This window comes from Schistocerca gregaria, chromosome 8, assembly GCF_023897955.1.
Source record: "Schistocerca gregaria isolate iqSchGreg1 chromosome 8, iqSchGreg1.2, whole genome shotgun sequence".
In the NCBI taxonomy this organism is placed as follows: Eukaryota; Metazoa; Arthropoda; class Insecta; order Orthoptera; family Acrididae; genus Schistocerca; species Schistocerca gregaria.
The window spans coordinates 429,029,910-429,055,069 of NC_064927.1; the positions used below are offsets into that span (position 1 = coordinate 429,029,910).

General features: G+C 41.6%; 1 protein-coding gene across 1 annotated transcript in view; it reads left to right on the forward strand.

Annotated features, from left to right (window-relative positions):
* LOC126284524 (protease inhibitors-like) overlaps positions 1-23,191 on the forward strand; it is a 42,449-nt gene extending 19,258 nt beyond the window's left edge. Inside the window, exons 3-4 of the mRNA XM_049983517.1 lie at positions 1,434-1,592; positions 22,581-23,191. Of these exons, the coding sequence (XP_049839474.1) occupies positions 1,434-1,592; positions 22,581-22,696 (275 nt within the window). The 3' untranslated portion in view covers positions 22,697-23,191. The remainder of the gene's footprint in view (positions 1-1,433; positions 1,593-22,580) is intronic.
* The last annotated feature ends 1,969 nt before the right edge of the window (positions 23,192-25,160 follow it).

Genomic DNA, 25,160 nt, shown 5'->3' on the forward strand with positions numbered 1-25,160 from the left:
TCGAGGTGGCTCTTTTAAAATATGTAAGAGTCTCTAAGCACTACGATTAAAAAAAATTCATGATATGCTTTCTTGCCAAGGAAGTGAAGAAGTGGTGGAGAGGAAATATCACTGGAAAAGCGCGAAGAGAACAGGAGCTATGATTCACAGTCAGCCTTTCTGCGGAAAGAGCATGTTATAAATAAAATGGAGGCGAAGCATAAATAAAGTAAAAACCACGAGTACATGATGTGTATAAGGAGACTATTTACACGTTTAAGACCAAATCTGTTGTAACATCGAAGAACAAAATGCTGTTTAAGAAGAAAGGCTATATATGGTTCTGTTGGAAATAACTGACACAAAATCCTATTGGAGTTATAAATAATATGTTATGCATCATACAGGTACACTGCTTTAAAACGTTTGGAATAAAGATGAATGGTGTTTATGAAACTGTTCACGTCCAACGTATCGTCGTTGGATGCGAAATGAAGACTGTGAGGAAACCAGAGATGGCGTAGCTAGTAGCATTTGAATCATGGTATAAAATAATTTTAAAGTTGACAGAGAATATGCGAAGTAAAGACGTAGTTGAAGCAATAGATGAGATCAGTAGCATATGGAGAACATTAGTACAAAGTTGTGACGGATGTGTCCAGCACTTCGAAAAAGTTAATTTTGGTACAGAATCTAACAGTAGGGAGGAAATGTTACAAGAACAGTAAAAGTTAAAATATGTTAAAGACGTTATTGTAATAGTAGGGTAATGAGATAGCATATACTGATCCACTTTGAAGAATGGCAACAATAAAAATTTTTAGTCACTAATTTTATAATACTATAAGAAGGAATTCCTAAACAGCCACCATATAGTGTCAGAACTGCTGAAATTATGTTAGGTGACTCAGTTGTTTGCACAGTACAATCATATTCGGAAGGTAAACAGTTCTTCTAATTTAAATTTTCAATGACATCTCTTTAGTGATGAAGGCAAGTGACACAATCCCTTTTTCAAAAAAAAATAATACAGTTGATTTTCCTCATTTTCCCTCAGTCACAGATAGTGGTCCGACAGTAGAAACCACATCATTGAAGGACCACTAACTGTAGTCTTCCTTCGTTTAGATTACACCTTGAACATAGGCAGTTTTGTATAACCCGCTTTTCTGAATGAATATTATGTACAGAACCATCTGCTAAAACAGTGTGCCTTTCTTGGAATCGCACATTGAACCCTGACTTTCAGAGTGTTACCACATACATTATCCTAGTTTTCTATTTCTTCCTTCCTTTTCACATTGGCGAGTTCTGTATTCCATCTATCCAACAAGTGTCGACACAGTAAGTGCAGTGCAAATGCAACCAATATTGAGGAACCAATGTATCTTTATTGCTTTATGGCGATCTTGGCTAAGAACCTTTTCTTCTCCAAACAATGTATCTTTGTCCAGCTTCGACACCCAGTGACACAGCCACCAGAGTGAGGCGGTCTGAGAGACAGTGCACTCCCAACACGACGTTCAAGAAGGACTGCAACACATGCTACTGCAACAGCGACGGGACGGCGGCTCTCTGCACCGCCAAGGGCTGTCTGTCGCGCTCCACAAGGGGTGAGTCTCTTTTACTGTACACTATGTGTACACTGTGAAAGTCTTTCGGGAGTCTGATGAGTCTAACGCAAGACTGCCTTCACCGGCATGTTCCCTATTTTGTCTGACGATGAAAGTCTTTTCCAAAATGTAATCGCAGACATTTTATTTTTATCCGTTCCTTAAAAATTTTTCTCTTTCTTTTCTTGTTTTCATATCATACTGTACATACCAGCTTCCAAATTCTACAAATGAGTAAACGCCTTTGCATGGTAGAGGCTACAGCCTCCTACTCAGATTCCACTTCCTATGATCCGTCAATGTCAGTCAAAAAGGCAGTAACCCAAGATTGCACAATGATATTCACGCAACACAACACTCGCCGTCACCTTGTCTGTTGCTAGCCCAGCACCAGAAAGTATTCAGTTATCTCGAGACGATTTACACTGAAGAGCCTAAGAAACTGGTACACCTGCCTAATATCGTATAGGGCCTCCGCATGACGTGGCATGGACTCCAATAACGTCTGAAGTAGTGATGGAGGGAACTGACACAATGAATCCAGCAGGGCTGTCCATATATTCGTAAATGTACGGAGGGGTGGAGATCGCTTCTGAACAGCACGTTGCAAGACATCCCAGACACGCTCTATAATGTTCATGTCTGTTGAGTTTGGTGGCCAGCGTAAGTGTTTAAAATCAGAAGAGTGTTCCTGGAGCCACTCTGTAGCGATTCTCGACTTGTGGGGTGTTGCATTGTCCTGCTGGAATTTCCCAAATCCGTCGGAATGAAAAACGGACACGAATGGATGCAGGTGATCAGACAGGATGCTTATGTGTCACCTGTCAGAGCCGTATCTAGACGTATCAAGGGTCCAATATCGCTCCAACTGCACTCGCCCCACACTTTTACAGAGCCTCCAACAGCATGCACAGTCCCTTGCTGACATGCAGGATCCATAGATTCATGACGTTGTCTCCATCCGCTCCATCCGCTAGATACAATTTGAAATGAGACTCGTCCTACCAGGCAACATGTTTGCACTCATCAACAGTCCAATTTCCACGTTGACGAGCCCAGGCGAGGAGTACAGCTTTGTGTCGTACAGTCATTAAGGGTACACGAGTGGACCTTCGGCTCCGAAACCCCATATCGATGATTTTCCGTTTAATGGTTCGCAAGTTGACACTTTTTGATGAGCCAGCATTGAAATCTGAAGCAATTTGCAGAAGGGTTGCACTTATGTCGCAATGAACGATTCTTATCAGTCGTCGTTGGTTCCGTTCTTGCAGGATCTTTTTCCGGCCGCAGAGATGTCGGAGATTTGATGTTTTGCCGGATTCATGATATTCACTGCACAATCGTGAAATGGTCGTACGGGAAAATCCCAACTTCATCGCTACCTCGAAGATGCTGTGTCTGATCTTTTGTGCGCCAACTATAACACCATGTTCACACTCACTTAAATGTTGATAACCTGCCACTGTAGCAACAGTAATCGGTCTAACAACTGCGCCAGACACTTGTCTTATATAGGCGTTACCGACCGCAGCGCCTTATTCTGCCTCCGTATTTGAATACGCATACCTGAACCAGTTTCTTTGGCACTTCAGTGTATAATGCTAGCTGAGAAGTTGGAAAGAAGGATTGCAGGGTATAGGGCTGCTGAGGTGGAAGCACTGAGTCTAATATGAGGACACACAGAATTAATACTTACTTGTTTATTAAAAAAAACCTGAAGCAATCCACCACGGGTAACAGCATAAACACGCTCTGATTTCCAACGGCAGTTTTACAAAGGAATGCCTTTAAAACGTTCCGGCCTCACTAGCATTAAAAGACACAGCCAAAGGTCAGCAAAACAAATAACCTTACAACAAAAGCAGCAATTTAAATTTAAATTTGGTTACCAAAACCTGTCAAAAATTGACAGGACTGAAACTTCAACAGCACGGAAATTTAAATTTAAGTATTTGATTTTAATTTTTTAACAAGTTAGCTAAAAGCATTTAAATATTCCTCCAGATTTACTGCAATACCGAAGACTTACAGGATATATCTTAGTTAGGGAATTTACAAACGGTCAAAATGGATTGCGCAGTTGTTGAGCTTGTCTGGTCACAAACAGCATTCGTCGTTTAGTTAATTCGGCCGCGCGACAGAACGCCATAGGCCCTTCAGCTAGACCACGAACAGCTTCATCTAAAACACACGAAAACGATACTAGCATAAGGCTCAAGTTCAAAGCTACCACGAAAGCCATGCTTCACTATATAAGACAAGTAACTGATGTCTTGACACTATTACCAAACATCTACACTGAACCGCCAAAGAAATTGGTATGGGCATGCGCACTGAAATACAGATGTATGTAAACTGGCAGAATATGGCTGGCGCAGTTGTTAGATCGGTTACTGCTGTTACAGCGGCAGGTTTTCTAGATTTAAGTGAGTCTGAACGTGGCGCTGCAGTCAGCACACGAGCGGTGGGACACAGCATCTCCGAGATAGCAATCAAGTGGAATTTTTCCCCTTACGACCATTTTACGAGTATACCATGAATATCAGGAATCCGGTAAAACATCAAATCTCTGCCGGAAAAAAGATCCTGCAAGAACGGTACCAACGACGACTGATGAAAATTGTTCAACGTGACAGAAGTGCAACCCTTCCGCAAATTGCTGCAGATTTGAATGGTGGGCTATCAACAAGTCTAAGCGTGTGAACCATTCAACGAAACATCATCAATATGGGCTTTCGGAGCCGAAGGCCCACTCGTGTACCCTTGATGAGTGCATGACACAAAGTCTTACGCCTCTCCTGGGCTCGTCAACACCGAAGTTGGATTGTGGATGACTGGAAACATGATGCCTCATCGGACGAGTCTCGTTTCAAACCGAATCTAGTGGATGTACGTGTACGGATATGGAGACAAACTCAAGAATCCGTGGACCTTGCATGTTAGCAGCGGACTGTACAAGTCTGTGGAGGCTCCGTAACGGTGTGGGGAGTATGAAGTTGGAGTGATATGGGACGCCTGATACGTCTGTTGATAAACTCTGCTGATTTTATCAACAGACTGTGGGCTCTCCGTTTAAGTAGTTCGGATCTTCCAGTGAGTTCTGATGTGGTTTCCCTTTTCACAGAAGTCATTCTTGTGGATTCCTTGATTCTAATTGGTCCACAGTTTGAATCGCACATCACTGTTTTTTTTTTTTGACATGTTCTTTCCTCTACTTATCTTATGTTTAACCAGAAATATTTTGAACAGTTTGACGCCCTGGGCAGCCCTCTGTCTCCTCTGATGGCTAACCTTTTTATAAAGGATTTTGAGGAGAGAACACTTGGATCATCGGTTTGTGAACCAACTGTTTTTTGGAGATACATCGATGATACCTTCATAGTGTGGTCCCACAGAGAAGAAAAGCTAATGCAGTTATTTCATCATCTTAACTCCATTCATGAAAATATTCTATTTACTATGGAACTAGAGGAACATGGCTGCCTTCCATTCCCGGATGTTTTGGTTAAACGGAAGAGTGACAGCTCGGTGGGACATTCTGTCTATCGTAAGCCCACCCACACTGATTTGTACTTGCAGTCTTCAAGTTGCCATCACCCATGCCACACCATCAGTGTACTTAAAACCCTTGTGCACAGGGCACATACAGTGTCGGATGCTGAGAATTTGCCTAAGGAACTTGCACATTTGGGGACGGTGTTCATAGACAATGGATACTAGACCTGGCAAATTAACAGGGCCTTCTCAACTAGAGCCAGGAACCGAGAAGTGGATTAAGAGGAGAATGCGTCAGCCAAGTCCCTAGCTTTTCTTCCCTTCGTTGGAAATATCGACTTCAAGATAGCGAGGATTCTTAATAATTTTCATGTCAAAGTGGTTTTTCGTCTGTCTTGTAAGATTTCGGATTTGCTGGTATCGGTGAATGATGATTTGTTATTGCATAAGGCGGGAATTTACAAAATACCGTGTCAATATGGTATGGTCTATATAGGACAGACAACGTGTACAGTGGATGAGCGTTGTACAGAACATCAACGTTGCAGTCGCCTACTGCAACCCAGTAAGTCTGCAGTTGTGGAACATTGTATTTATAACGAAGTACGACGAAACTTCGATTCTGGCCACAGAAACAACATTTTGGGACTCAATTATCAAAGAATCCGTTGAAATATGCATTGCTAATGAACTGTGACAGCTGTTACCAATTGAATAACACATGGAATCCCGTCATCTCCGAAATTTGCTCGAGACAAAGACGTCAGAAGACTTCGATAGCTGCGGCCAGCGACAATACCGACTGCAGCTGAGTATTGCAGTTCCATCAGGGACGGAGCTGTCACTGGGCGGTGTGCCAGTTCTGTCTCTGTGACTGCAACACATGAGCGGCAGTACTACCAGCGCCCTATATAAGACAGAGCGGATAACGTGTTCGTTCCCCCCCCCCCCCCTCCCCAGAGCCCACTGTTTCCTGTCCCCTCCTCTCAGAGCGGAATTTCCTCCTTCCCTTCCCCCTGACACCCTGCACCCCATCCTAGCCTCCTTCCCTCCCACATCCCTCCCTACCCGACCTTCTTTGGAGCGCCCCCCGCCATCCCCCACCCTCTCTACCCCTCACTCCCTTCTACCGTTCACCCTTGTCTCCTTGTGCCTGGCAGATCCTCTGTTTTGATCATCATCACTGTGCCACGTCAGTGCTGTGTTCAGTGCTGCTTCTCCTGTGTGTTGAGAGGTGTGATTTTAATTTTGTGCTGGCCTTGTATCTACTGTTACTGTCGGTGTTTATTATGTGCTACGCCGTCGATGCTTTTATGCTCCAGTCATACTGCACCCTGTGTTCTTTAATTGTCCCAATGAGTGGTTTTTTGTGCACTACTTTTTTACTTTTTTTTATCTTCATTTTACAGTCGCTCCATTTTTGTCTATTGTCTTCCACGATGTAACCCCTTTTTATATCTATCTTCATGATGTTTTCTCCTTTGTTATTTTTAACTGTCTTCTATTGGTTGTTCTATGTCTTTGGCTGAAGAGCAGCGCATATGCTTCTGCCAGCCCACCCTGATAGGGAATTGAAATACAGTAAAGGAAAAAATAAGTCTTCTTCTGTACTTATTCGGCTCATCTGAAGCTGGTTCGCAGTTGTCCAGCCAAAATATCGTGCAATGAAGTTTATGGCGACTGGCTGCAAGCCCGAAATCTTTTTGAACGGAGCTGGGAGTCATTACGGAGCCGAGCAAATACAATTTACAGATACACTGTCATCTATCAACAGTAGAGTTACGGCAGACCAAGCACATCGATATGTACTGATTCGATTTCCGATTGCAAATGGTCCCCACACGTATAAGCTGTTTCACCATTCACCCTTGCTCATTAAGATAAGGGATTCTAGAAAACATTGCACAGGTAAGAACAGGGAATATACAGCTGGTGTCAGAGGGTGGGGATAAGCATGTGGTAATGACAGCAGATTAATCTAGCACTGTCAGAGGGAAAGTGTTGGACTGTACCCGATCTGGGTAAACCTGAATTGCATGGGCACATGCGAAATTAGGTTGTTTCTATGCAAACCAAACAGCCATGTCTGTTGCGTGACATCCTGGAGTCTCAATATCCAACAAGCAGCGCTACACTGAATCTACTCAGTGTACAGCCCTGTAGTGGTCGTAGTGAATTGCTATAAGCAGTAGACTCACAGCGGTAAAAGGCTGGAACTGTATGGCAGTGGGTTATTAATTAATGCAACATTTTCTGACATAACGGGCCAACATTCTACCTGCCAGCCAGTGTAACAGGTGTACCAGGTTAAATATCACGCAGCTACAGTTGTACTGACCCGAAAAATCGCGAGGAGTACCCCATTTCTAAATTAGATCTATCTGAATAACAAGTAGAAGCCAGATTTAATCTTGTCCCTGAAGAAGCTCAAAGCAGCCTATTAAGGGAGCATTTCGGCGCAGCATGTGCAGCTGTATCAGGGTGGACGTTCGTGACCCCGGGTGTCACATCAAGCACCATCCTAGTTCTGACTCTATTCTGAAGAGCCTTCTCTCAGGCAAAGAGGTGCCTGTCCAAGTGTAATCCGGTAGTGCAGATGATCCCAGTAGGCTGGATCACCAGCTGTGATTGAGCTGCAAAAACAATGGAAATGGAGAGAGATAGTTGTTGCGTGCTAAGAAATATGTTTCCCAGTATTTGAAGGTAGTGTCTGTTCCCGAAAGAACAGATACCATTGATGACCGTGAAAGTTCTCTAGAATGAAATGACAATTAAATCGACGCCATAGCTGCAAACAGGCGTTGATATACATCATTGGGGACATGTTGAAAATGTGCTCCCCGACCGAGACTCGAACCCGGGATTTCCTGCTTATTTGACAGACGCTTTATCCATCTGTGACACCGAGGGCACAGAGGAGAGAGCTCCTGCAGGAAGTTATCCCTTGCGCACTCCCTGTGAGACCCACATTCCCAACAATGTGGGTCTCAGGGGGAGCGTGTAAGGGATAAGTGCCTGCAGCAGCTCTATCCTCTGTGCCCTCGGTGTCTCAGATTTATAGAGCGTATAACATTTAAGCAGGAGATCGCAGCTTCGAGTCCCGGTCGATGCACACATTTTCAACATGTCCCCAATTATGTATATCAACGCCTATTTGCAGCTAGGATGTCGATTTAATTATCAATTTATAGCATTTAAGATGTAGCGAAACTAGTGAGCAGAGCAGGGGTCCATGAGATTTATGGTGACACGTTTAGCATGGTGAGATTGCAAAGTATCACATTTAGGTGACAAGAGCAGTTGTAAATTGTGTTGTAAGACTTTACGAAGAACCGTTTGACTGTAATATACTAGTTGTATGAGTAGACGTGAGAGAATCGTGGAGCATATGTGAACTTGGAGACAGAGGACTATGAGCTACTGGGTAAATTCGCTGTCTCTGGCCTTGTGTCTCACGCCGCCTACAGTCGGGTTGCTAGTTGATCCCTGACAGTTGCAGTGATCTGATCCAGCAGCTTCTCACGCCTACCTCAGTCAGTCACGTAATTCGATTTTGTAAATGTCTCTGTGGCAACGCGCCCCTGTTCCACAGCTCTATGGCCTTCCATAGCCTGTTATTGTGTTCGTCTGTAGCCATTTGCGCTTTGCCCTTGAAAGCTGGCAACAACGCTGCTAGCTGCCAGGGATATTGTTACTGTAACTCGACTGTAGAACTTAAGATCAGTTGTAAATACTGTACATTGTTATTCACAAATGCTGAGTTTTCTTGCAGGCCGGCCCTGGGAGTCGGGTTTCGCAAAGAGGGAAGTATTGTAGAACTCCAACTATTTTTTGGGCATTACTGCAGAAACTAGCACCTCAGCTGCAGCAGCCGAAGAGTCCTTATGCAGCTATCCTGAAGCATATGGCGCCCGGAAAAGTATCGGCATGCCGCCTGCAGCATCACGGCTGTTTATGTGGGCGAGATCAATCACGGCAATCCTGCCAATGGAGCGGTAAGACAGGTTCTTGCAAGACGGGCCAAACAGTTTCTTCATCACCGAGCCACGTGACTAGAAGCAGTGTATCGGCAAACTAAGCGAGCTCCTAACTTGTATAAATAGTCACCAATTTTAGCAGAGGTATCAGCATTCCGACAGTGCCTACTATGACAAGAGAGTTACGTCAGTCGCTGTAGCGATAAGGTACTGCTTGCAGTTGTCTTCCAGCACCAAGTCTTCCTTCATGGACTTGGTATCACTGCATTGGTGGGGTGGCTACAGCTCACTCCAGTTGCAGCAAGATTCCTGCTCTGGAGAGCAGCAAATCGAGACCAGGTTGTACTGCTGTTCACCTTCCTTTGCCGTACTGACACATACTGTCACCAGCAGGAGCGAGGTCCACCACCGGCGACTGTCTTCCCCTGCAAAGCAGTCGGGAAGTCTTCCGCTCCTCTGGCTCCCATCATCAGCAGCTATGCTGTGTTTAATTGACACATGCCGTTGAGCGATCCCCTGGCGCCAGCAATCGTGGGAGCAGACGTCACACCGTGCTAGCCGATAAGTGAACGAGTACTATGTACCGTCCTCAACACGTGCTGAGAGTGGGGATGGCTCCTTCACCATGATGCTACGACAATAGTCGCAAAATTTTCTATAAAACATTTGACTTATTATGTGAGGTACCATCGATCTGTACACTCGCTGCGTCCCACCGCAGCCTGTAACCTGGGACCACTTCAAGAGAATTCATGCACGTCAAGCAGGAAAACATTATTAAAATTTTCTGATTATGTCTGGAACATCTGGCCTCGTACTTTCGCTGGTATAAATTGTCGTGACCATAGGCGGCTAAAGATGAGCGCCATGCTGGTAAGACACAGTGTAGTTGCTGTTGGAGCCTAGGAAGCATTGTACTTCTACCAGAACTTTGCAGCAGTAATGATAAAAGCACATGTACACTAAGAGTATGGGGAAATATTCAGTTACCACGGCATAAAATAACGTGTGAACTCTGTCTGTCATCGTATGAGCCACGCCAAGCGATTCTCTGAGGAACTATCATTGTAGCCGTCGTCATTCTTTGTTGTGGTCTATTTCCGTAAAAAATATGTTTCCTATGATTGCACTGTGGGTGCAGACGTCTGTTTTTCACATTAATGACTTGGATTGGTAGGAGATGGTGTTGTGTTCCCTGTAATCCATTCTATCACTAAGCCGAATACTAGCGGACAGAAATTGATAAACGCCATAGCTGGTATACACCTAAGTTACGCTGGGTGCTTGTTGGAAATACAGTCCATTTTGGCACTGTGAAGCTTTCACAATTCACTAACAGCCGTTACACAATGAATTATGTTACACGCATAGTAGTAGGATATACATACAAATCAATATTCTTCGATTTTTCGTTTTTCAGTATTCCAACTGAAGATTGATTTTAAATTATTTCCCGACCGTTGATCAAGAAGTCCAACGCCAATACGAAAAGAATTTTTGTTTTCACAAGATCCATGTCGTAAATGCTGGCGAAGTATCAAGGAGGAACCATTACTTTCTTTACGTCAAGAAGTAAGTATCATACTCCTTTCAGTTCTCTTTATTTTGATACAGGTAGAACACGAGTGATGAAAAAAGCACAAGAGAGAGAGAGAGAGAGAGAGCCCTTGCCTTTAAAACCAAAGAGAAGAAAGTGGTATAGAAGGTAGGTGTAGAAGGAGAAATCAAGCCTTTGAGACCACTCCTCACTCAGTTACGTAACTATGAAATCTTTTAATGAATTACTGCATTAGTAACTCTTGGAACGAATTAAAATACATACAAGAGTCAGTATCGAACTGTGGAGGCTAAAAATTTGCCTGTTAAGTCACTACGTAATTCTAGCAACTTCGTCTTCTGCACAAGCCTTGCGGTATTATAATGTCACATGAGGTAACACCTTTGCGTAAAAACACATCGCATGCACAGAAATATAGCCTTTACCACTACGTTGATCTAAATTTCACTTATAAAAATACCACTTCTGAAGCATTCGGAATAGTATATTCCTTGACAAAAACACCTTACCGCCAGGCGGCCTCGACAGAGGTTGAGGTGAAACCGATTCCATAGGTAGCAGTAATCATTTTGAGCCTCAGAGCCCCATGAACCATTGACCTTGCCGTTGGTGGGGAGGCTTGCATGCCTCAGCGATACAGATAGCCTTACCGTAGGTGCAGCCACAACGCAGGGGTATCTGTAGAGAGGTCAGACAAACGTGTGGTTCCTGAAGAGGAGCAGCAACCTTTTCAGTAGCTGCAAGGGCAAAAATCTGGGTGATTGAGGGATCTGGCCCTGTAACATTAACCAAGACAGCCTTGCAGTGCTGGAAATGCGAACGGCTGAAAGCAACGGATACTAAAGCCGTAATTTTGCCCGTGGGTGTGCAGCTCTACTGCATGGTTAAATGATGGCACCCTCTTGGTTAAAATATTCCGAAGGTAAAGTAGTCCCCCATATGAATCTCTGGGCAGGGGCTACTGAGGAGGACGTCGTTATCAGGAAAAGGAAACTGGCATTCTACGGATCGGAGCGTGGAATGTCAGATCCCTTAATTGGGCAGGTAGCTTAGAAAATTTGAAAAGGAAATTGATTGGTTAAAGCTAGATATAGTGGGAATTACTGAAGTTCAGTGGCAGGAGGAACCAGAATTCTGGTCAGGCGAGTATAGGGTTATGAATGTAAAATCAGATAAGGGTCATGCAGGAGTAGGTTTAATAATGAATAAAAAATCGGAACGCGAATAAGCTACTACGAACAGCATAGTGAACGCATTGTTGTAGCCAAGGTACGCACGAAGCCCACACCTACCGAACGAGTACAAGTTTTTATGCCAACTAGCCCACAGATAATGAAGTGATTGAAGAAATGTCTGGTGCGATAAATGAAATTATTCAGATAGTTAAGGGAGACAAAAATTTAACACTCATTGGGGACTGAAATTCGATAGTAGGAAAATGAAGAGGAGGAAAAGTAGTAGATGAATATGGACTGGGGGTAAGGAATGAAAGAGGAAGACTCCTGGTAGATTTTTACACTGAGCATAACTTAATCACAGCTGACACTTGGTTTAAGATTCATGAAAGGCAATTGTATGCGTGGAAGAGGTCTGGAGACACTGGAATGTTTCAGACTGATTATATAACGGTAAGTCAGAGCTTTAGAAACCAGGTTTTAGTTGTAAGACATTTCCAGTTGCAGATGTGGACCCCGACCACAACTTATAGGTTGTGAACTGTAGATTAAAACTGAAAAGACTGCAAAACGTAGGAATTTAAGGAGATTAACCTGGATAAACTGAAAGAACCATAAGTTGTAGAGAGTTTTAGAGAGTATTAGGGAATGATTGATAAGTTCAGGGGAAAGAAAAACAATAGAAGGATAATGGATAGTTTTGAGAGATGAAATAGTGAAGGCAGTACAGTATCAAGTAGGTAGAAAGACGAGGGCTAGTAGATATCCTTCGGTAACAGAGGAGGTATTGGATTTAATTGATGAAAGGAGAAAATTTAAAACTAAATTAAATGAAGCCTGCGAAATGGAGTACAAACGTTTCAAAACGAGATCGACGGGAAGTGCAAAATGGCTAAGCAGGGATGGCTACAGGAAAAATGTAAGGATATCGAGGCATATATCATTATAGTTAAGATGATATTGCCTACAGGAAAATTAAAGGGATCTTTGGAGGAAAGGGAAGAACGTGTTTGAATACCAAGAGCACACATGGAAAACCAGTCCTAGGCAAAGAAGGGAAAGCAGAAAGGTGGAAGGAGTGTTTAGAGGATCTACACAAAGGCGATGTAACTGAGGCCAATATCATGGGAATGAAAGAGGACTTACACGAAGTTGAAATGTGAGATATGATACTGCGTTAAGAATTTGACAGAGGACTGAAGGACGTCCAAACAATACCTCGGGAGTAGACATCAATCCATTTGAGCTGCTGGTAGCCTTCGAAGTGCCAGCCATGACAAAACTCTACCATCTGGTGAGGCGAAATACCCTCGGACTTCAAGAAGAATATAGTAACTAAAATACTAAAGAAAGCAGTTGTTGACAGGTGTAAAAATTACCGAACTATCAGTTTAATAAGTCAGGGCTGCAAAATACTTATACGAATTCTTTACAGACGAATGGTAAAACTGGTAAAAGCCGACTTTGGGGAAGATCAGTTTGGATTCCGTAGAAATGTTGGAACACGTGAAATTAATACTGCCTTACGACTTGTCTGAGAAGATAGATTAAGGAAAGATAAACTTAAGTTTCTATCATCTGTAGGCTTAGAGAAAGTTTTTGATAATGTTCACTGGAAAACTTTCTTTCAATTTCTGAAGGTGGCTGGGGTAAAATACAGGGAGCGAAAGGCTCTTTACAATTTGTACAGAAACCAGATGGCAGTTATGAGAGTCGAGGGGGATGAAAGGCAGCAGTGGTTGAGAAGGGAGTGAGACATGGTTGGAGATAGAGGAAAGAAAAGAAAAATTTGGAATTGGAATTAAAATCCATTGGAAGGTAATGACAACGTGGAGGTTTCCCGACGGCGTTGTAATTCTGTCAAAAATAGCAAAGGACCTGGAAGATCAGTTGAAAGGAATGGACAATGTCTTGAAGGAGGATGAAAGGTGAACATCAACAAAAGCAAAACGAGGATAATGGTACGTAGTCGAATTAAATTAGGTGATGCTGAGGGAATTAGATTAGAAAATGAGACGCTTAAAGTCGTAGGTGTGTTTTGCTATTAGCGGAGCAAAATAACTGATGATGGTCGAAGTAGAGAGGACATATAAAATGTAGAATCGCTATAGTAAGGAAAGCGATTCTGAAAAAGAGAAATTTGCTAACATGGAGCATAGATTTAAGTGTCAGGAAGTCTTTTATGGAAGTATTTGAATGGAGTGTAACCATTTATGAAAGTGGAACATGGACGATGAATAGTTTATAAAAGAAGAGAATAGAAGCTTTCGAAATATGGTGATACAGACATGCCGAAGATTAGATGGGTAGATCACGTAACTAATAAGGAGATACTGAACAGAATTAGCGAGTAGAGAAATTTGTGACTCGACTAGAAGAAGGGATCGGCTGGGAAGACACATTCTGAGGCATCAAGGGATCATCAATTTAGTATTGGAGCGAAGCGGTGGAGGGTAAAATTTGTACAGGGAGACCAAGAGAAGAATACACCTAGCAGATTCATAAGGATGTATGTTGCAGTAGCTACTCGGAGGAGAAGAAGCTTTCACAGGATAGAATAGCATGGAGAACTTCATCAAACCAGCCTCTGGACTAAAGACCATAACAACAACACGTCGGTAAAGCCTTAAGAAATACGTTATTAATATTTAAACTTATGAGCTGCAGCTTGTTAGCTGAACACTTGTGTGTGTGTGTTTGTGTTTGTGTGCATGAGTGTGTGTTTGTATGTGTATTGGTGTGTGCAAAATCTCCCGTCAGCAGTGTGAAAGCAAGTACTTACAAATTTCGGTTACTGAGTTTGTCTAGAATTGCCTTCGCTCCCTTACTTTTATACACGAACATGTCTATGCAAATTGCTTTTTAGGTGTGAGATTTTTACTAATCTGAAACGCATCTGATTTTGAGTATAAAAAATGGTTATCAATAATACTCAGAACGGCTTCGTCATGAAACAATCACAAATATTGGCTAACTGTTGCGTAACGAAAATATGCACTGTTGAAAAACTCATCTGTTGAATCTACACGAAATTTTGACGAAGGAAAATCATCTTAATTCTCTCTCAAAGGTTCATTTAGGCCCTAAATTTCTTTCGTGTCCTGGTAACGATTAAGTCTATTCTCTCTGCGTGCCGGAAAACGATGAGCTAAATTGAATCACTGCACGGCAGTGTGCCTTTTTATCTTATTTACCAGATAGCTAAAGAAAAATTACGTTTTTTGGTTCTCATTCAAAAATACTAATTACTGTTCACGCAATACTGCAAGGCATGACGGTGTATTTTTTAACAAATATATTTTTCTTAATCTGTGAGAATAAAGTTCGGTGAAATGTTTTGTACATGGGTAAGAGGTGTTGCAATTAGATTGAAACCTTTCAGTAACACATCAAATGACTTTTACTAACATGAAATATAACCTTATCTCAGTGTTGTCAAATACCATTGATAGTACGTTTACGTTTTTTGGTTCTCGTTCAAAAATACTAACTATTGTTCACGCAACACTGCAAGGCATGACGGTGTATTTTTTTACCAAACATATTTTTCTTAATCTGTGGGGATAAAATTCGGCGAGGTGCTTTGTGAGTAAGGCGTCTTGCAATTAGATTGAAACCTTTCAGTAACACAACAAATGACTTGTACTAACATGAACTAGAACCTTATCCCAGTGTTGTCAAATACCATCGATAACACGATTAAACAAAACTTACATTGCGTAAGATTTATTGTCTTGCATTCGTAATGAAATATCTTTTTTATTAATCTTTGCTGGGGAAACTAATTAGAATACTGAAAACGTAACTAATAATTCTCTCTGGGCACCAATACATACATATTGTTAAACACAATGAAATCTTTATTCTGCAGTAATTACTAAACTAGCGCCTGCATCAAAATAAACTCAATGCAAATTACCTTTTCTTTCAAATGAGACGTCTTGCTATACAATCGTATCAAATTATCCTCTATTCTCAATTCGCAGTTAGATCATCTCAAATAACCTCTCTCTCTCTCTCTCTCTCTCTCTCTCTCTCTCTCTCTCTCTCTCTCTCTCTGGTCGCCAAGTGACGGATACTGCCGTGCTGCCGACTCTTTCGCTCGCCTAAGCTCTAGTGAATAATAACACAATCTCTGGGAGCCAAAGAATACGTCACTTGTCCAGGCGTGCAAGGATGCACGTAGTAGCAAACATTGCGCATAAAATGTGATTTCTCTGGATATTTACACTCGGAGATCCTCCAAGTGGGAAACATTCCAAAGAAACTGTAAAATACACCAAAAAACTGACATATCTCATGATATAGACCCTATTCGCCACCATTTCCCCTAAAATGTATATCTTTCGATATTATTTATTTTACGATAAGCCACGTAAACGAGGCTGATTTAGCGCATAGTTTTAAGAGAGCTCGATGCACGAGAATTGTTCGAAAACTCGGAGCAATCTCAGATCCACCGGAACGTTGATGCAGCTATGGAGACGTTAAAACAGTCACAAGCACGTCACATTTTAGACGCTCAGCGTCACGCGTCTCTTCTAGCTTTTGAGACGCCTGAAGACTCACGACAGTGGTGTCATTTACTCGTAAATGTTGGAAGACAGAGAGGCGTCGTGTCTTTACATGTAGTAGCACTGCATAGATTTATACGCAGACGTACACACATCTACACCAGTATATAACCATTTAGTCACCGTCACACGTCGTAACGAAACTACTGATAAGCGAGCGTAGCCGCGGGTATCAGCTAGTATGTTTATATATGTCCTTGTTTTGTCGATCAATTGGAGAATTTCTTCTGTTGGCGTCTTCACAGCCTCCTTTCTTGTAACTGTCCAGCTCTGTGCGGCCTCTGTGAAAGTAATTTTTGAGGACTCCCTTTCCTCTATAACGAAACCGCCTACAGTTATATACATTATTTTAATCGATAGTTTCCAAAATTGGAAACTTTCACCATCACTGCTGAAAACTTCATTAGTTCTCTACCTTGCACGTTAAATCTTCTGAAGATGCTCTTCAACTAAAGCTAACTCTTCATGACTACTAAATTACAATCTCATATGGGAAAGACCTGCCCTAATGAGGTATCTGATTTAGGAATCTCTGTCTCATCGTAAGATAAAGCTGGTATCTATTTTTATATCTAGGCCTTTTTCAGTTATATCTTTTGTCTCATTTCTAATGGTAAACCTGTATTCTTCCATAACTCTGCCATTTAGTCCTTCTTCTTACCATAAAATTTCAGTTCCTCACTATTATTAGATTTTCACCTCATTTTACGTATTGAATTACTAATATTATTTCCTTACATAGTCTTTCCGTCTCGTTGTCTTCTATTTGTGACGTTGCTACGAATGTTTTCTGTAACGTGCTGAAGTTCCTTTTGTTTCTATTCTGACGATGATCATATCAATGAAATACTCACAGTACCAAATTAATGTCCCTACTTCCCTATTTATTAAAAATCCTACACACAATACAGGTTACTGTTTTCTACTGCTGTTAAACACCTGAAATCTTCCCATTTTCCCAATTTACTTTACTGACCCCTATCACATCTAAATCGATTTCTTACCGTATTCAGGCTTCTCAGATTCCACACTGCGGCTCGTTGATACCATTACATTGCTATGAAAATATTTTCTTATGATCGCCCCTTCTTCGGCATTCGTCTACTGCACATGCGAGCAAGAATCTAACTTGGAATCTTAATAGGTGTCTTTAATTCAGTGGTTTCCATTGCTTTGTGTATTTTCTTGCAGCTGCCATTTCTTCCGCCTTTAGAGGCAGCTTCCCAACCGAAATGCAAGACAATACCCTGAATCACTATTCACTCCTACAACTTCTTTCACAAAGTTGGTGGCAGAATAAGGGTATAACGGGAAGTCATAGGCAACAGCACTGATGATTTTCGTTCAGAGCCTAAGAATATCGGCCAGGAATTCGGTCATAGACAATCTAAAACTCTGCCCATAATCCACAATGCAGCTTTCTCTTTGACTCATCAGTCTTTTGACTGTTTTGATGCGGCCCGCAACTGATAGGGCTCCTTCGTCAAGATCTTCATCTCAGAGTAGCACTTGGAACCTGCGTCCTTAATTACCTGCTGGATGAATTCCAATGTTTGTCTTCCTCTACACTTTTCACACTCTACAGCTCCCTCTAAAAACACAAAAGTCATTCCCTTACATTCTATCATCCAGCCCTTCTTCTTGTCAGTGTTTTACGTATATTTCCTTCCTGATAGTTTACCTTATCACCCTACCTAACTTTGAACATTTGTTTGTAGCACCACATCTCAAATGCTTAGATTCTCTTCAGTTCCGGTTCTCCAACAGTCCATATGCGCGACATATTTCTTCCTCAAATTAAGGCAAATGTTTCATAGACTTTCCCTGGCCGGGAACGCCCTTTTTTTCCGGTGCTAATTTGCTTTTTATGTCCTCCTTGCTATGTCCATCATGTGTGGATTTGCAGTCTCGGCAGCAGTATTCCTTAACTTCATCTACTCTCGTTGTTTTCTTATCTACTACTTTTCATTACTTTCGTTATTCATCGATTTACTTTCAGTCTAATTTCTGTTCTCATTAGACTTTTCATTCCATTCAACAGACCCTGTAATCCTTCTCCGCTATCACTGAGGATAGCAATGTCATACGCGAACCGCATCACTGAAATCCTTTCATCTTGAATTTCAATTCCACTTTTGAACTTTTCTTTTATTGCCGTCATTGCTTTTTCCATGTATCGACTGAACTTTAGGAGTGCATGACTAAATCATTGTCTTACACCATTTTCAATTCGAGAACTTCGTTCTTGATCTTCCACCCTTATTATACTCTCTTGGCTCTTGTATATTGTGTATATTACCCGTATCTCCTACTCCTATTTTCCTGAGAATTCCGAACATCTCGTACTATTTGACACTGTCGAACCCTTTTCCAAGTCAACAAATCTTATAAATGTCTCTTGATTTTTTTTCTTTAGTCTTGCTTCCATTATCAACCGCAACGTCAGAGCTGCCTCTCTGATGTCTTTGCCTTTCCCAAATGCGAAATGATCGTCATCTAACACACCCTCAAATTTCTTTTCCATTTTTCTGTATATTATTCGTGTGAGTAGCTTTTGATGAATGAGCTGTAAGGCGATTGTGAGATAATTCTCGCACTTTTCAGCTCTTGTAGTCTTTGGAATTGCGTAGACGTTTTCCCGAAAGTCAAATGGTACATACAGTTTACACATCAACCTGTTGCTACATCCTCCAATTATTTTAGTAGTCCTGCTGCCTTATTTGGTCTTAACTCTTTCAAAGCTCTTCTAAATTCTGATCCTTATACCTGATCCCCTATCTCTTCCCCATCGATCCCCGCCGACTTCTGTGTCTTTTTCAATCACACCAATCAAGCCTTCTCCCTGACAGATGCTTTCAATGCACTCTTTTCACCAATCCGCTCTTTCCTCGGCATTTAACAGTGGAATTTCCGTTGCACTGTTAATATTACTACACTTGCTATTATTTTCACGGAGGTTGTTGTCTTTTCTATACGCTGAGTAAGACCTCCCAGCAACAGTTCTTTTTCGATGTTCTCCCAATTTTTTTCGTGCGGCCGTTGCGTCGTAGCCCCCCCCCCCTTTCTACCTACGTATTTCATTCCTATGCGACTTCTTTTTCTTTATTCGTGAATGTTCATGAACAGTTTGGTACTTCGTTCTTTCATCGAGCAACTAAAGTATTTCTTCTGCTACCCATGATTTCTTCAAAGTTACCTTCTACGTACCTATCTATGTTTTTCTTTCCGTTTTGTGTGATTGCCCGTTTTAGAGATGTCCGTTTCCTTTCAACTGAACTGCGTACTGAGCTATTCCTTATGGTAGAATCTATAGCCTTAGAGAACGTCAAGCGTGTCTCTTCATTGCTTAGTACTTCAGTATACCACTTCTTTGCTAGATGATTCTTTATGATTAGTCTCTTAAACTTCACCTTACTCTTGATCGCTACTAAATTGAGACCAAAGTCTATACCTGCTCCTGGTTATTCCTTACAATCCAGTATCTGATTTCGGAATCTCTGCCTGACTATAATATAATCTAATTTAAATAATCCCGTACATCCTAACATTTTTCATGTATACCTCCCCTTCCTGTGATTCTTCAACAGAGCATTCACTATTATTAACTGATATTTATTACAATACTTAGTATTTCTTCTCTCTCATATTCTCCTGTAACCCTTTCTTCTATTCCTTCTCCGAAAAATGCATTCCAGTACCCTATTAGATTTAAATCTACCTTTACCTATTGAATTACCCACTCAGTGTCCTCGTATACTTTCTCTACCTTTTCATTTTCATCTTGCGACGTCGGCATGTACATCTGAACTATTGTTGTTGGTGTTGGTTTCCAGTCGATTCTGGAGAGAACAAGGCCCTGACTGAATTATTCACAGCAACACACTCTCTGCCGTACCTTCCTGTTCACAATGAATTCGAATCCCGTTATAATATTTACTGCTTCGGTTGGTATTACCTGCACGTATCTGACCAGAAATCCTTGTCTCTTTTCCATTTCACTTCACTGATGTCCACTATATCTAGACTGTGTCTTAGCGTTTCCATTTCCAGATTTTCTAGCTAATCTACCACTTTCAGATTCTGACATTCCATGTGCAGACTCGTAAAAAGTTATTCAGTCTTTTTCTCAGAGTGACCTCCCCCTTGACAGTCAATGCCCTAAAATCCGAATTGGGAACTGTTCGTGAATCTTTTGCCAATGCACATTTAATACTTCGGAATTTAAGTAACTTGAGTAGTGGCAATTTACAGAGGTTTTTGAAGTAATCTATACGCTTACTGAAAACGCCAAGTAATTTAAAATGTAACTAAAAGATATCTGTACGTCCCTTTTCCAGCAAAATTCTCTACGGTTGCTCCATTCTTCTGAGAAACCGTTTACGGAAGAATCGTGTGAAATATAAATTCTGCAGTCTGATCTGGTTCCACACACATCAGCCATCACAATATGTGGCCCCTGAACTACTAACGGAGTCTGTATTCAGAATTGTTGGCGGTAACTCACCGGTTAAGATAAGAACTACGAATGCAAAGCTTCTGGGCTCAATCTTTAATTCAGTTGTAGGATTTTGTCTGACACGTTTCACTTTTTTCATCTCTGGCAATGACATTATGAGATCAACTGTTGGACCCTGTATAAATGCTTGCAGCCAGTTCGAAGGTCATAGGGAGGCGAAGACAAACAATTATTCATTACTGCTGATACGTATTTGTTTAACGTTGTTCAAGGATCAAGTATAAGAGTACTGGAACAAAGTATGTAACTCTCGCCGGAAATAAGTAAAACTCCACTAACATTAATACACGTGGCAAATGTTGGAAGTGGAGTGCTATCCACAACAGGATATTTTTCTGACTCTGATTCCGATTCACCAGGATTTGACTCAGAAAAATTAAGCGATGTGGAAGAAAGGTCACAGTTCGTAGTAAGAGACGGAAAGTCATCGAGTAAAACAAAAGTAATATCTGGCGTTCCGCAAAGAAGTGTTATAGGCCCTCTGTTGTTCCTGATCTACGTTAAAGATATAGGATACAGTCTGAGCAGCCGTCTTAGATTATTTGCAGATGATGCTGTCGTTTATCGTCTTGTAAAGTCATCAGCTGACCAAAATGAATTGCAAAATGATTTAGATAATATAACTGTATGGTGCTAAAAGTGGCAGTTGACTCTGAATAAAGAAAAGTGTGAAGTTATTCATATGAGTATTAAAAGAAATCCGGCAAATTTCGATTAAGCGATGAGCTGTAAATTCAACTAAATACTTAGGGATTACAATTTCAAATAACCTAAACTGCAACGATTACATAGATAATGTTGTGGGTAGAGCCAACTAAAGACTGTTATTCATTGGCAGAACCCTTAGAAGGTGCAATAGGTGTACTAAAGAGACTGCTTACACCACGCTTGTCCGCCCTATTCTGGAGTAGTGCTCTGGTGTCTGGGATCCGCATGAGGCTGTAATTAGGGATGACATCGAAAAGGTACAAAGAAGGGCAGCTCGCTTTGTATTATAGCGAAATAGGGTAGATAGTGCAACAGACATGATACTTGAATTGGAGTCGCAATCATTAAAACAAAGGCATTTTTCGTTGCGACGGGATCTTCTCATGAAATTTCACATCAGTTTTCTCCTCCGATTTTTGCGAAAACATTTTGTTGTCGCCCACCTACATAGGGAGAAATGACATCAGGATAAAGTAAGAGAAATGAGGGATCGCACAGAAAAATTTAAGTCCTCGTTTTTTCCGGGCGCCGTTCAACAGTGGAACGGTAGAGAGACAGCTTGATGGTGGTCCATTGAACCCTCTGCCAGGCACTTTAGTGTGAATAGAGGAGTAATTACGTAGATGTAGATGCAGAATCCTCACCGTACAATTCAAGCAATTGTCGGCTGCTGTGTCCGAGCGGTTCTAGGCGCTTCAGTCTGGAACCGCGCTGCTGCTACGGTCGCTGGTTCGAATCCTGCCTCGGGCATGGATGTGTGTGATGTCCTTTAGGTTAGTTAGGTTTAAGTGGTTCAACTTCTAGGGGACTGATGACCTCAGATGTTAAGTCCCATAGTATTTAAGAAAAAAAAGAACTTCATGCAACTTTTTCAGCCGAAATTTTGAACTGTGTGTTACAGGTTACGCGAAAATGATTCCTTTTTTTAGTGGCAGATTGCGTGCATACGGCGTAGCAGTAACAAGGACTGTTCATTGTGTTCCAGAAGTGTCGTGCACCCCCGGGACTACATACAAGGAGGGGTGTAACACCTGCCGCTGCCTCGCAGACGGGAAGTCCGGAGTCTGCACAAGGAGGGCCTGTCTCCCAGACGGCAACTGAGGGCTGAGCATTGTGTAGTGGCTCTGCACGTAGCTGCTAAGTCTTGCAAAATTATTTTAGTCCCTGCATCTCTAGACCGATTCAGTTAAATCAGTTATGTGTCTCTTCTTTAATTACTTTCTTCTACTTCTAATCAAACATAGATTTCGAAGTTTTTTCTCCATTTAGTTCATTAGTGCAGCTTTTACTTGAACCTTGTCCAATGTTCGGCAAGCCTTTGGATTTGTGATTATAGGCTTATTAATATAACTTAATGAAGTTATTTTATGTTAAACACGTGCATTAATTGAAAAATAATGTGACAGAAGGGTACTCTATCAGTAATCAATCAGTATCGTATGAAAGGACCACTGCGCCAGCTACAGAAATGTAATCACACACTTTTTCCAGCGCTTACATGTTCTATGGAAACATCTTGTTCCCGAAAACAGACAAATTATTTGCTGTAAGAACAAAGTCATCTGTTTTTAAAATAAAAAAATACTATTGCGCGAATCTGTGCTGTTTTCTTAAGGTAACGTTTCATGCGGCATATGAAAAATCTAATAAAACGTGTATGAACTGTGATTTCTGATCAACGGTACCAGAAAAATCAGCCTGCGGCTGAAACGGAACGGACGAATTCTATTTTCAAATGTCTTATAGCAAAATGTAAGCGAGAAGCAAAGTTTCTCTCAGCAAACTGTACTATCTTGAAACTTCCTGGCAGATTAAAAGTGTGTGCCGGACCGAGACTCGAACTCGGGAACTTTTGCCTTCCTCGGGCAAGTGCTCTACCAACTGCGCTACCCAAGCACGACTCACGCCACGTCCTCACAGCTTTACTTCTGCCAGTACCTCGCCTCCTACCTTCCAACTTCACAGAAGCTCTCCTGCGAACCTTGCAGAACTAGCACTCCTGAAAGAAAGAATATTGCGGAGACATAGCTTAGCCACAGCCTGGGGATGTTTCCAGAATGAGATTTTCACTCTGCAGCAGAGTGTGCGCTGATATGGAATTTCCTGGCAGATTAAAACTGTGTACTATTTTCTCTTGTCTCCATCGAACTAGTCATATGTATATTATGTAAGTCTCTGTGTAGCAGAATTGCTTCTTATCTGTAATTACATATGTAGAAAACAGATTATATTTATGTATCATTTAAAAGTAATTAAGTGTCACATGATTTACAATTTTTTTCCCGTTAAAGATAGCTGGAATTGTGAGCTCAGCAAATCATGGTAAAGGGGCGCAGTGTGTCGAACGCAGTTCGCGTTCAGCCACTGATTTCATTCTGCTATTAGCAAAGCACGGCTTTGAGTTATTTGCCGATCATTTAACAGTCACCTGGGAACGTTCTGAGTAAGCACAAATTACATGTAACCTGACCATTGTCTCCCTACTGTGAATCTGCTACTCTCCTTTCTGTCAGATACAGGCCCCAAAGAACTGATGGCTGTGTTAAGTTTCTACGGCTCGTAAATTGTAGAACCTTCAAGGGCCCATTTTATTTTGAAATCAATGAATTCTTTTTAGATCCGTATCAGACGCTACCGAAGAACACGCGCCCCCATCCACAATGGCCGTTGCTCGATGCGAGAGAAACTATATTCAATTACTAATTTTATTTCCACATACGTCGTCATTTTATTCAAATACCGAACCAACAACGGGTCATGTGCCAGCTGCAGGAACGTGAATACACAACTTTTCCAGCACTTACATATTCTATGGAATTACCTTATTCCCGAAGGGAGTTAAATTAATTGTGGTTACGTTTTCCAAAGCTTATTCCGAAATCATTAGCATCCGTCCATCATTCATCAGAGCACTCATTGTGTTCGTAATTTTCAGAGGTTCACTTCTCGGGGTGTTAATCAATTGAGGATTTTGATAGGCGGACATTACCGCATACCATTATCAGGTAGAGATCAGGTTTTGAGCTGTGCGGACAGGGTGTGTGTGATAGTCGATAGGCAGCGGATGTTGTGTGTCTGTGTATGCAGCCAGCACTAGACCGAACCTCTGGCATTATGCAAAAGAGTATGTGTTAAGTCACTGTGATATCTATGAAAAACCGTATCGATGTGGCAGGGTAATCAATGTTTGGAGAACAATCAAAACAACAGAAACCGATTTTCATAATTATTTTACTTTATGAGAAAGACGTGGATGGAGACCCATGCATCTTTTAACATATTTCTGGTAAATATATACTGTCATCCTTAACCAAACCACTTATTCCAGTAGTGGTAGCGTCCCTACATGCATGAAAATTTAATTCTACCTTATTTCAGAGATTAATAACTTGCGGAACAGTGCGAGTTGAAATTTGTATTGTTGGCCGCCGTTTGCAAGACGACAGATCCCTCTTCAAATTAATGTAATATTAAGCGGCGTAAAGCAAAATGGAGAGGCCTTACAATTGATTCTCGAGTAAACATACTAAAATTAAGTTAGTTTCATTCATTTTGCAGAGAGTCG